Source organism: Syngnathus floridae, chromosome 4 (assembly GCF_059516105.1).
Source record: "Syngnathus floridae isolate MCC-2025c chromosome 4, RoL_Sflo_1.0, whole genome shotgun sequence".
NCBI lineage: Eukaryota > Metazoa > Chordata > Actinopteri > Syngnathiformes > Syngnathidae > Syngnathus > Syngnathus floridae.
The window spans coordinates 14,508,427-14,520,568 of record NC_142416.1 but is presented as its reverse complement, the minus strand read 5'-3'; the positions used below and the strand labels follow the sequence as shown (position 1 = coordinate 14,520,568).

At 41.2% G+C, this 12,142-nt stretch overlaps 1 protein-coding gene across 2 annotated transcripts in view; it reads right to left on the bottom strand.

The window, feature by feature from the left end:
- dlc1 (DLC1 Rho GTPase activating protein) overlaps positions 1–12,142 on the bottom strand; it is a 66,239-nt gene that overhangs the window by 14,713 nt on the left and 39,384 nt on the right. For both annotated transcript variants that reach the window (XM_088374688.1, XM_088374687.1), the window contains exon 6: positions 817–888. In XM_088374688.1, coding sequence (XP_088230814.1) covers positions 817–888 — 72 coding nt within the window. The remainder of the gene's footprint in view (positions 1–816; positions 889–12,142) is intronic.

Below are 12,142 nucleotides of genomic sequence, written 5' to 3'. Positions count from 1 at the left end.
TATCAGTTCGCTTATCTTTAGTGGGGCAATAATCTTGACAGTGCCGACAATAGAGATTGTCCTATGGATACAAGAGAAGGAAAATTCCCAATTTTGTGTAGTTGTGAAGCCAGCAAAGTGAAGGGTTGGTAGTTTTTAGTTTTTCTCAGTTTCGTACCATACGAGTGTATAAATTTAGACTCATCCATCATCTTTTCACAAACACAAAGAGTCGTTCTCTCTGATAAAAAAAACTTTTACGGTAGAGTGGGAGTGAAGTACGAGTTGCTGAAAAATATAACTTTGTCCTGCAGTTACATAAGGGAAGGTTAAAGTGATGCTATACCATAGTTGGAAGTGAATAGGCCAGACATTTTTTGGCGCGTTTAGGATGACAAGTGAGAAAGACCTTTGGTGCTTAGAGTTATAGTTTGATATATAGTCCAATTTAAATTAATGTTTGGAACACAAACATTGCTGGCGGTGCTGATCTACATTTAACGCTGTTGTTATAACCTCTCCGCCTACACAACTAAGGAATGTTCTTCCTGTGGGACACGTGCACTAAACATGCATGACAACTATGCACGGTTAAAAAAAAAAAAAGGCATAATTACATCTACTTAAAGAATAGAAAACTGTGCACTCACAGTTTGGTCCACTGTCAAGAGTGTAAACTAAAATCAACTGCGCACTCCTTTAAATCCCATTTAAGTGTAATATAATTAGGTCAGTTTATCAACTCGCCAGGAATACTTAAGCTTGAAGTAGTTGCTTCTTCTAGAATTCTCAGAATTACAAATTCACTCTCACTAATATCAGTAGGAGGATGCTGACCTTCATAAAGTTGGGCATACTGTGGGAAGCCTGCTGCTCGCAGCCAGGTACAGGCTTCTTTGGCTTCAATCTCTGCAGAAGAAAAAACACAAAAGAACCCAGAGGTTTGTCAGATTGAATGACAGAGCAAATAGAAATTATGATTCATAACATACATACGGGATGTAAATAAAAATGACAGGCGCAAAGAATGTGAAAACAATTGCATGACACAAACTTTATCATCACAATGTCCAATTCAGTTGTTTGCATATTGCGTCATGCTGCTGGACCGGGCTTAATGCTCACTTGAAGCCCATTGACAATATCCCTGCGATTGTGTAGTTTTCCATTGAACTCATCACTGGAGGCTTTCAACCGGGAATTGAGCCTGGACCAGTTGCGTGAACAACTACACTACCAATCAAATTGCCTAGCTCTAGCCCCAAGTCAACCGAGGTCCAATTAGTTTTGGGATGCATGGGTGGATGTGCGATTTTACACACATTGCTTTCATACATTCGCAGCTTATCAAAGTTGAACCTGCTGACCTCATTAGCTATCTCACACTTGGTCACTCTCCTCTCACATGGTTTAAAAGCTGGAACTCAAAAGCATCTTTCGTGCAAATGGTGTTAACCCCCTAACACACCAAGTGTGTGCCACTTAAGCTCTTTAGCTGATACGCTGACCGTTTTTTTTTCCCCCAACTCAAACTCTTAAACGGCCTTGTTTTAAACATGTTCCCATTGGCCATTAATTAATATCATGTATTCATAATACAAGTTTTCATAGACACAAAAATATCTCGGGGTCTTCTCACAAATATATGATAGTAATGTTTTTATTTATTTCTCAGCAGTGAAGACATTTAAACTAAATAGTACAAATGACTGAATGAAATCCACTTTGGACTACAGTAGCAAGCATCTCAATTAGCTGCGAACGTCATTTAGATGACACATGCCAAATGGTTGCCCACACCCCTGTCTCTTCAATTGCCTACGTCCCCCCCACAGTAATAGTTTCTTTGTAGACAGAAGACAGACAGGGTCCTGTCTCTGAGCCGACAGGAGCTGACTTTACAATGCCGTCTTAAGTGTTGTGACAGCTAGTACGAATGTAGCACAACCATGAGAAACACTTGTCAACAAAACAAGCGTTACAAAGGCAGGAAGGGATGGTGGTAAGAATTTCAGATGAAAGCGGGCTGCATGGACGGAAAACTATTCACTTGAACTTACAGGAAGATATTAATCTAACAACATGTAAAATGTGAATTTGCACCTCGAGGTAACCTTTAAAGCCTCAATCAACATTTTCACATAAAAGTCAGAAGAACACAAATTCAGTTCCCAAGCTGAGTAATAAGGACAAAACAGATGAAAGGGAGACTAAAAACTGACTTTCGGGAAAAATATGTTTGACAGACATGGGGTCATAAACCTGCTCCTGCTGCTGCTCCAAAGCGTCTTGTCTGCACCATATATATTCCTTTACATACCAACAACAAGCCTAGACGGCAGACTAACCCACTAACAACAAGGTGTGACACGATCAACGCAGGGTCTACACTTTGCCTCAGCAGGGGCCCGGCAGCTCTTGAAGCAACAAGTCATGCACCTATGTGACAAATAACTTATTAACAAGTGTTTTACACCTATTTTATTTGACAAATGAGTTATATTTGTCACCGTTATTTGTCGGTAGTTGTGTGAGCACCTGTCCGTGTTTACACCCGTACTTTGGGGTACTAAAAGAAAGGGAAATTATCCAAACATCTGAAAAGAGCTGGAATTCTTGAGTTTTCTTCCGTATCTCTGCGTGTGCAAACGGTTTTGTGTGTGTGTTTACAAGGACCATTCTCATGTTGAAAGACAAACCACTGTAAACACGGTAAAGCTTTTAAAATGCAAATTAGACATGCAAACACATGGTTAGGTTTCATCCCCCAAATCCCTCTGAAAAGAATATGAGATCCAATAAGTGGCTTAGGAGAGAGGCTATCGGATGACACACCCCATGTGACTAGATTTTGGTGGGCCTCAAAGACAAAAAACTACAACAGCAACCACAATGTGGACATTTCTCCATGTTTGGTTTGTAACAGCTAATGGACAGGGCATGATGAATCTGGCACAAACAATAGAAGTCACTAAATAATCAAAATATTGGCAGACCCCGGTCACAGAAATCCAATCCAGAGCCACCCTTGCTTCCAAATTTAATCTGTTTATATCTTTTTTTTTTTGCGGGTCTTCCGCAGTGTCCGTCCCAATTCCTTTGGCCTCGCCCGTGTACGGCCTCACTTCCCCTTCCTGCTTTCCTCACAGGAAGAGAGCCGAGTGGCGTTGCAGTCGCCGTTGACCACCAGTCTGTCTGGAAGGCCCTGCCTTCGTTTGTTCCTGGCTAGATAATAGGTGGGGAGGCAGCCAAGGCAAACAATGGCTTCTGGGATTATATGTACGCACCAAACGTCCTCACGCTTGCGGCGGCTGTAAATCCATAAATGTTTTACAGCACTTTTATACTGTTAGAAATAGAAACGATCCGCACTTTGATAACAAGGTTGGTGTTTGATTACATGTGCCAAGGAGAAGTGCATCACTTGAAAGCTCACAGACCAGAACTACAGACTCAAGGCCTTAAAGCAGCAGGGAAATTACAAGGTATCATGGGAAAGTTATGGTAAAAACTGACCACAGAATTCCTTAGGTGCACGTTCAGGACAAATTCCTCTTCAAATTTAGCTCATGTAGTGACAAATGTTTTTCCGGATGTATGAGGAATGAAAGAAAGTGTGGAGGATGAAGGGAGTCGGAAACATTTGTGAGTTGACAAGTACTTTGTCAGCTCTGTGTCAGTTTGACCCAGTTGACTTCAGCCTTGGAGCTCAAGGAGGAACAGAAAGACCCAACAGCAAGCCATTTCCTGAGTGAAAATATTCTGCTATTAGAACTGACACATTTTCTATATCTGGTTTTTTTTTTTTTTTTTTTTTTTGCCTTAATCCCGCCTCTGGTTGAAGAAGAATTGATCTGCTCTGGATACAAATGATATATCTAAACTATTCAATCCAGTAAATTTAAGAGAATCAGATATAGATATGAAGTTTGCAGAGAGAACCCAAAACACAATGACTATGGCGGGTAAAAGAAGCAGGGAAGAGTGATGAGAGTGTGACTATTAGTGCATAACTAATGAGAGCCTTGCTGGTCCTAATCGGGATTGGATTACGTTACAATCTCCAGTGAATTTTCCCACTACATTTATTTAGAATAACCAGTGCAACAATCACAGCTGCTCTCCAGCTACTTCTTGTCCAATTCTAAAATTAACCATTGCGGTATTTTCCCTGCTTTTCCTTTTTTGTACTCTCAACACCTCTTCTCCCTGGGTTCATTTCAACTCCGCTCACCCTTCTCTTCTTCTTCTTTTCCTGTGGCAGGAAATTCTCACAATTGCCGGCCAGAGTTTCCCTCCATCGCAGGAGGCCGCGGGGTCTTGCTTGGCCAATTTGGAATGCTCAGATCCAGTGGGACTTTGTTCAGCGGCTCGCAAACAAAGGATGCTGCCTCCCACCTCAAAGGATCTACTGCAGACACGGCGGACTGGAGGTCAAGAGCCTGAATACAGTTATCACCATGGCTGAGGCTTTGAAGTTGGCAGATTGAAAAGAATGCTTGACTAACAACTGTCATGAGGCTTATCTGGAATAACCTAATCGCTGGTAGGCCTCGCAGCGCCAACTGCAACGCAACCCCAAAACTGCAGTCAGGTGAGGTTCTTATCAACTGCAGGACTGAGAGGCTCTTTCTGAAGGGGTTGCAAAGTGGGTCAAGACAGGGGAGGTGATAAATGAGACTGTGGCTCAAAAGTTATCAACACCAAGAACTTACCAAGACAAGAAGTCATAATTCACGATTGTCACATGGAAAAACAAGACAGTCTTGCCGCTGAGGCTCTTTGTGACTAATAGTAGTTCTATGTCCTCTATGGACTCTTCTAAAAGCTCTGGTTGGCCTTCTAATCCAAATTGTATGGTCCCATTGAACTTGGGAAAACTGTTGTCCACCATGAATCACTCCAATAATATGATCGAAATGGCAAGAAAGTTAACGGAGTGGAAAAACTATGCCACTTGTCAATAGCACATAGAATAGGGGGCATGACTCATGGCACATGACTGACAGGGTACAAAAGCGGACTCCAGCGCTGTTCTGGAATGCAAAAATGGTCGATGGCATATGTATTTCTGCGGTGAGCGGGTGTCGAGTTATTCCATTATTGAGACAGCTGGTGCACCATGAAAAAACATGCTTGCTTCTTGCTTTGTGAGACAGTGGAAGCACTATCACCATCTGGCTTGCCTCAAGCAATGTCCCCACAATCACACATGGAAAAAAAAAAAAAAAAAAGAAACTACTAGCATTATTCTTTTCACTTTGAGACACATGTACACATAAGCACAGCTGCATGGATCAATGTTGGTTAACGCCAATGGACACTGTGCTTGCCGATGATAGATTAATACTCACACAGAGGGGCTAAAGCCTGGGATCAGGTGACCATGCGTATTCAAACTCATGATAAGCTTTCTACAGACAGATGGGAGCCTACCTAGCCGGGACCCACTTGATACATTTGCCTTCAGAGGCCAAAACGGTGTTTCATTCAGCCAAGAGGTGACAGCATTAATGCACATGTGTGTTTTCTCACGGGATGTGAGCCGTGCGCCAGCTGGATGTGAAATCCTGCAGATAAGGCCTCAGCTCACTTCCTGTTTCACAAAGCGGAGAAGCTGAAGTCGGTTTCCTTCAGTTTTTTTTCTCTCTTTGGAGCAATCATTCCCTGTCAATAAATCACATAGACGTGGAGCCTAAAATCTAACTGGGGTTTGTGAAACATTCAACAGCTAGATCACTCATTGTTAGTATTGTAAACAATGCCAAGGCTTTGTGCCGTGATGCCATGATGTCTACAAGTGTGTTGGAGCTTGCTCCGAAGTAGTCGTTAGGACTTTCCGCGTCTTATATCTAGTCCAATGACCGAGATACAGTATCTGATAAGGAAGCCTGTGCCTTATAAGAAAAAAAAAAGAGAGAGAGAGTCTTAACTCAAGAGCAAAAGCACACAAATCAAGTTAAGCCAGGCAGCACAGCTGAAAAGAGGATTTTATACAGCTTCATCTCGTCTCCCCTCATTAGCAAAAGGTTAGGTTTGGGGCAAAAGGCAAGGGCTCTTGTGAGCCTTTACAAGAAATTAAATAAAGTGACAAAGAGGGTCCTGATGCAGTCATTATTTGAACAAGATAGGAAAACTACAGTACTTGTCTCAACCACAGTTCACATCTTAGTGATCAGTCATTCTCCTCTTAGCCAGATGTGCAGGAATAGACATTCCATACTAATGCAGTTTATTCTATTTGTACCAAAAGAGAAAACTAATAACTACTGTATCCAATATATTAACAGGTAAAACCATATACTGAGTTCTAAGTGAGACACAAGTAACGCAGATCTGAGAATAAGACCGTTGTAAGACCAACGTTTTGCTTGAATTCAAATCATATCTTCAGAATACAAATATCACCAAATAAAATAATACCTTTGTAAGTAAAGATATATATATATATACTGTAATTGAAAAAAAAAAAACTTACGTGTTAATATCATATCAGCGTGTCCTTAGCATTAAAATAAAATAAAAAGAATCTCGACTTGCGACGACTTTGGTCCTCAGTTACATCAAAGCCCTCATAATAAATCCAGACATAAGTCCCTCTATAAATTCGGCAGAGAATGTCCTGTGAGCCGTGTGGGACGCTGTAGATCCATGGTTATCATTCAATTTGGCAGCAAAACAGTCCCAAAATTTTACACTTCTTCCGACGCCGAGGGCTGCTTGCGTGGAGCGGTCCACAGCAGGAACTTGAATGGGGAGAAGAGGAGTGATTCAAGCTTTTGGAATGGCCAACTGTGCCGTGGCTCCACCCATACACCCACCCCACTGCTGCTCTCCACCTGATGAGGACGGACAACCAAGCGGCTTTTGGAGCGGCTCTCAACGGTCCGGGCTATACTGGACGTGGACGGGCTCACCGTGACGCGTCATGACGCACTGGCTCCTCTTCTTGGATTCCAAATTGAGTTTCCCCAAATACTTTTAAGAGTTGCTATAAAATCGAAAGTGCTCTTGCCGCTCAGTATGAATGTCAGGCAGCTCTCCCGGGAGGCGCTTTGCATATCAGTAGAGCCGGAGAGGCGCTCCTTTGTGCGCGGATGACAGCCTCTGGGCGCTTGACGCACGTACAACACGAGCGCTGGCGCTACTCGCAAGAACAAACGCAGGAATGGGATCACCTATGTTTACACGAAAAAAGTGGTGGTGGGTGGGGTCAGCACATATCCCTTGTGGTAAGAACATCTGCCCCACATGAAGCTCTGGATATGTTCTCCCTATGCTTGTGTGGGTTTCTATTGGAACACCAGCTTCCTCCCATAATCCCAAAACATGTATGTTAACTTCATTGAAGACTCTAAATCACGGGTGTCAAACTCAAGGCGCATCCGGTAATCCACCACATTTTCATGTGGCCCTTAATAACTTGTCACAGTATTTACTTGACTGTTCTTCAAAAGTAGGTCTTCATTATAAAGATGATATAAATCAAATGTCATGACGTTCGCTTGCACAATAACACCTGGTTCATAAAGAAATAGCGCAGCTCAAGTTCTGGCAAGCGGACGTCATGACAATCAATGTTTTTGTTTTTTAATGACATATAAATACAACTTCAACAAATGCCACTGTTGATATTTTTTTTATCATAATAATTCCCAATGTTCAAACTGTTACTTTTCTGCAAACATGAAAAACATATTGCACTTTCCTAAAATGGAAAGATTTTAATTGTTTTTTCAATACAAATGTCATTCATTCTGTCACTGCAAATAAAAAGTAGTTTGACATGTGACCTGAACAATGACATTAAAAAAACAGCATGGTGCAGAACAAACCATGATTTGGGACATAATCACATTGGATGGGAAATACGTTGGCTCCTCATGTGTTTCAAATTTTGGCAGATGATACTATGCACGTGTTTGAAATTTGTGCATAGGATTCGTTTTAACTCATCTAATTCAAAACAGCCTTTTCCAGTTCCCGAGGATTCCACCCCCCATCCTCAAGGACATGCAATTTCTGTGTGGCAGTTTGTGATTTTTAGATTTTTTTTCTATCCAGTAAGAAAAGGGCAAACTCAACGTAATAGTAATGATGACATCTTTTAAAAAAAGTATGAAAGGTTCATAGCGGGAATGTGATTGTTTCAACTTAAAAAAAAAGTTAGGGAGAGATATAGTTGTGTCTGGAAGCTCAGGCTGATGCAGGAGAAGGACACAGAGAATAAGCAAAGAGAGGAATGAGAGATGACGAAGAGATTACCAAACAAGGCCAAATCCCCGAGCTACAAAACACGACCACCCAGAGGCTTGCTCCACAAACTCGACTTTAGATCTACCCTAAGCTAGCCATGGGTCAAGCAAGCCTTCTTAGAAACGATGGTGGCAGGAGCTGTAAAGCTCACATTGTTTTGCTGTGAGAAATACACAAGAACAGCGGGAAGAGGAAGCTGTATCAACTTAGAAACTTTCACTTCTGCCTATCATGGGGAACTTCATTTTAATAAGGAATAAAAAGCTTTTTTTGTGTTTTTGTAATTTCAACACAGTAAGGGTGTCCGTGATGACAGTCTTTTTCAAAAAAAAAAAAAAAGGGGGGGGGGGGTCATGTCTTGGTCTTTACTGTAGTGGGAGTAGTAAGCAAATGTAAAAGAACAGAAGAGGAACGGAATGTACCGGAACATGAGTCGTGTTATTGATGTCTTTATCTGAAATGACTCGCCTCCTGAGCGCAAGCAGTTATCTCAGTCTGTCACCACGTCCATCATTTAGTCATCAAAGTTTACTGTGCGTACACAACAACTCTTTTTTTTTACCCTTGCGTGACAGTTAAGAATGTTCAAATGTTTGGGGGAGTTTGCCATTTTATTTTTTTAAGGAAATCTTTTTAGGAGTTTTTTTCCCCCCGCATTTCCAAACAAGGGAAACTCAGTCTCACATTTTAATCCTTTGATCAAGCAACATTTTTTTCTTTCAGGGGATCCACAAAAACTATTTTACTGCAGATCCCCTGAGATCTCTTTGGGCACCCCATGCCCCCCCAAACCTCTGCAAAAAAAAAAGGCAATTCCACCACTGGTGTTGCGATCCCAGGTCTTAAATCAAAACTAACTGCAACTATTTTTAATTGCATCTCGCCGCTGCTGAGTGCAGCGGCAGCTGTAGGTTGTAACCTCTACAGTGCCACCTCTGACCCCTAACACGGAAGTTGCGTCTGGAGGATGAAAATGAGCATAAAGACTGAATTTCAAACCTTCTAGACTTAATGTGGAAAACACATCTGTAACGAGGAAGGCAGAAAAGTAGAATAATAAAAATCCTAAACTACCCTGCATTCTCCTTCCAATGCTTCACCCCTCCTTCTGGCTCACCTTCAGGGGGTGTAAGCTCTTTCTCAAACCTCAAACAAGGAGGTCAGGGGAGCGACATGCAAGTCCATCTCACACACACACACACACACACACACACACACCCAAGGCCATGTCAACAAAGACTCACTAAAGGTATAAAAGAATTAGGACTCCATTAAGATTGAGCCCCCTAGAAGACACATCTATAGGTTTCTATACGTTCATGCAAGTCTAGCAGCATATCTGTAATTCTCTTGTGTGGTTTTATATAAAATACATTTTGGGGAAATTGTAATCTAAAGGAATGAATTTCACTGACATAATTATAGATAACAACAATGTGTGTTTATGTGTGCCAGTGAGGGTAGTGATTGGAGAGAGCATGAGATGCTTTCAAGCATATAACAGTGATGAGGAAGTCAAGAGAGACCAACTCAAACCCGCACACACAGACACACACAAACAAAGGAAGTGTGAGGCAGACAGCGGCCCAAATGCCTTGCCGACACCCTCTCCGGGCTTTGATGGACTGACCACCATCACAATGGGGGCTAACACGTACACACACATATACACACACGTACAAAAACAATGGACATATGTTTTCCTGGTATATATTTTGAATTTTATTAATAAAACAAGCTATTTTTGTCTAATCACCTTTTTATTAAGTGACCTACTGGATGACTGCTGCAGAAAGAGGAGATAATATTGCACAAGGAGGAGCAGGAAAACTAAGACTAGCTAGGCAGGAAGGCTTTCTGAACAATTGCTTTGTGCACTGAGGATAATGGGCTTTTAGAGTGATGGTGTCTTGAGAATGTGCTTGTCTGCACGTTTACAAAACATAAACATTGGTTTTAAGGCAGACATTTCAAACATTCATGTTATTTGTTTGGTCCTGATGTGTCACATAAATTTGGGATTTCAAAATAAAGAAAATAATGTCAAATGCATGTGAGGTCAAATCAATTCAATTGATGGAATCGGTTCCAAACTGCTGCCATCTTTCATAAATACTGCATAGGCAATGTTTTAACTGCTTTGGCTTGACGCCTTGCTACTTGCTGACGTGAACTCTACTGCAATAGGCAGAACACGGACTTGGACAGTCTGTTGACAGCTGGTGAGATGTAGCTGATACTGGAGGTTCAACTTGGAGTTTTTTTTGGCATGAATTTAAACACTTTTTCACGGTAATTTCAGTCAAATATCTAACTGTGTGACCTTTGGCGATCCGATATTTGAGGTACTACGTTCTTATCTATTGGTGAATAACTTTCTTTTTTTTCATTAAATGCAAGGAAGGTGGACCAATGAAAAAAAGGATTGACTGGATAATAATTTTTTCATAACATTTAGGGTCTTGCTCAAAATAGACATAAGATCACGTAAGAGCTAATGACTGGCTAGTGATATATATCAGACATTTTATTTTTTTTCTTTAGAAACTCTGACAATGTCATATTTTGATTTACTGGATAAATACCATTCCTTCAGCATGACTGTAATCTTTAAGCAATGAATTCCAAAAATCTCTGATAAAGCACAACCACATGTGGCTGCGGTTTATCGTTGGCATTCTAACAATGGCAGAGAGAACGATTGGCCAACACTTAGGTGTAAAAGCTAAAGTCAACAATGTGAAAGGTGTGTAGGTTATCACACGCACAAAGGCACTAAAACGTGTCCAAAGACATGCTTGTTGGAAATCAGCAAGACATGATAATATTTGTTATCCAGTTCAGATCGCTGGAATACTTCAAGAATGTGTTCCCAATTTTTAGAACAGTACTTGTAAGTTTAATAAAAACATAGAACTCACACATAGAGTGGATTGTTGCTCCTATTTAGCGCATTAGTCAAGGGTAGGGAAATGAAGATTATGAATTAGTTGCTTTAGGCCAACAGAAGGAAAGAGGCGGAAAAGCAGAGCCTTAGGGTAATTGTGAGGAATTTGGGAGAACACAGAAAGGCATTTTGAGGAAAAAGATGATCATGATTTGAACAGGTATATCTGGCCTGTAAAAACTAAAGGAAAGAAGGAAGTGTATGCCATTCTTTATTGCTTACAAAACTATTGTAAATGTTGGATAATTATGGACATTAACTCAAGTGTTTAATAGCACCGTGTTTTTTATAGACAGGAAGTGGATGAAACAAGCCACAACAAAGTGTGATAGATGGAACACAGAAGGAGGTTGTGTGGCTGACTACATTTTCAAAGTGTTGTGGAAACCAGCTAAATATTATAGGAATGACGCTCTAGCTGGAAATGTTAAAAATCCCTGTTCTTTTCGGAACAAGTTAGAAGGCATCGAGTCAGGTTTTCCAACCCGAACACACCCAACCAATATTTCAAAAATGAGCACACATTTCCATTCATCCATTTTGTGCTCGTCGTCACTCGGGTCTTTGCCGAGCTGGAGCCGATCCCAGGTGACTTCAGGCAAGAGCCAAGGGGTACACAAACAGAGCCACACACTCACTTGAATGGGTATTCGGAGAAACCCCATATAGACACAGAAAGAATGTGAAAACTTCACACAGGAAGCCAAAATGAATCATCCTCATAATCAACACAACAAACGAATTGGTCATCACGCAGTTGTTAACGCCTTAGTGTAGTAAAACTGCGGTGAAGATTTTAGTGAGGTGATGTCATGTTGAGTTGCCCTGGGTGCGGGTGGAGCTGGCAAAGTTGGCAAAAGATGACTTTATGTAGGTGGTTCAATTCATGTGTGAATAGAAACTTGGATGAACATGTTGGGTGATACATGGAAGAAAAAAAATTTTGTTTTGACTCAACTA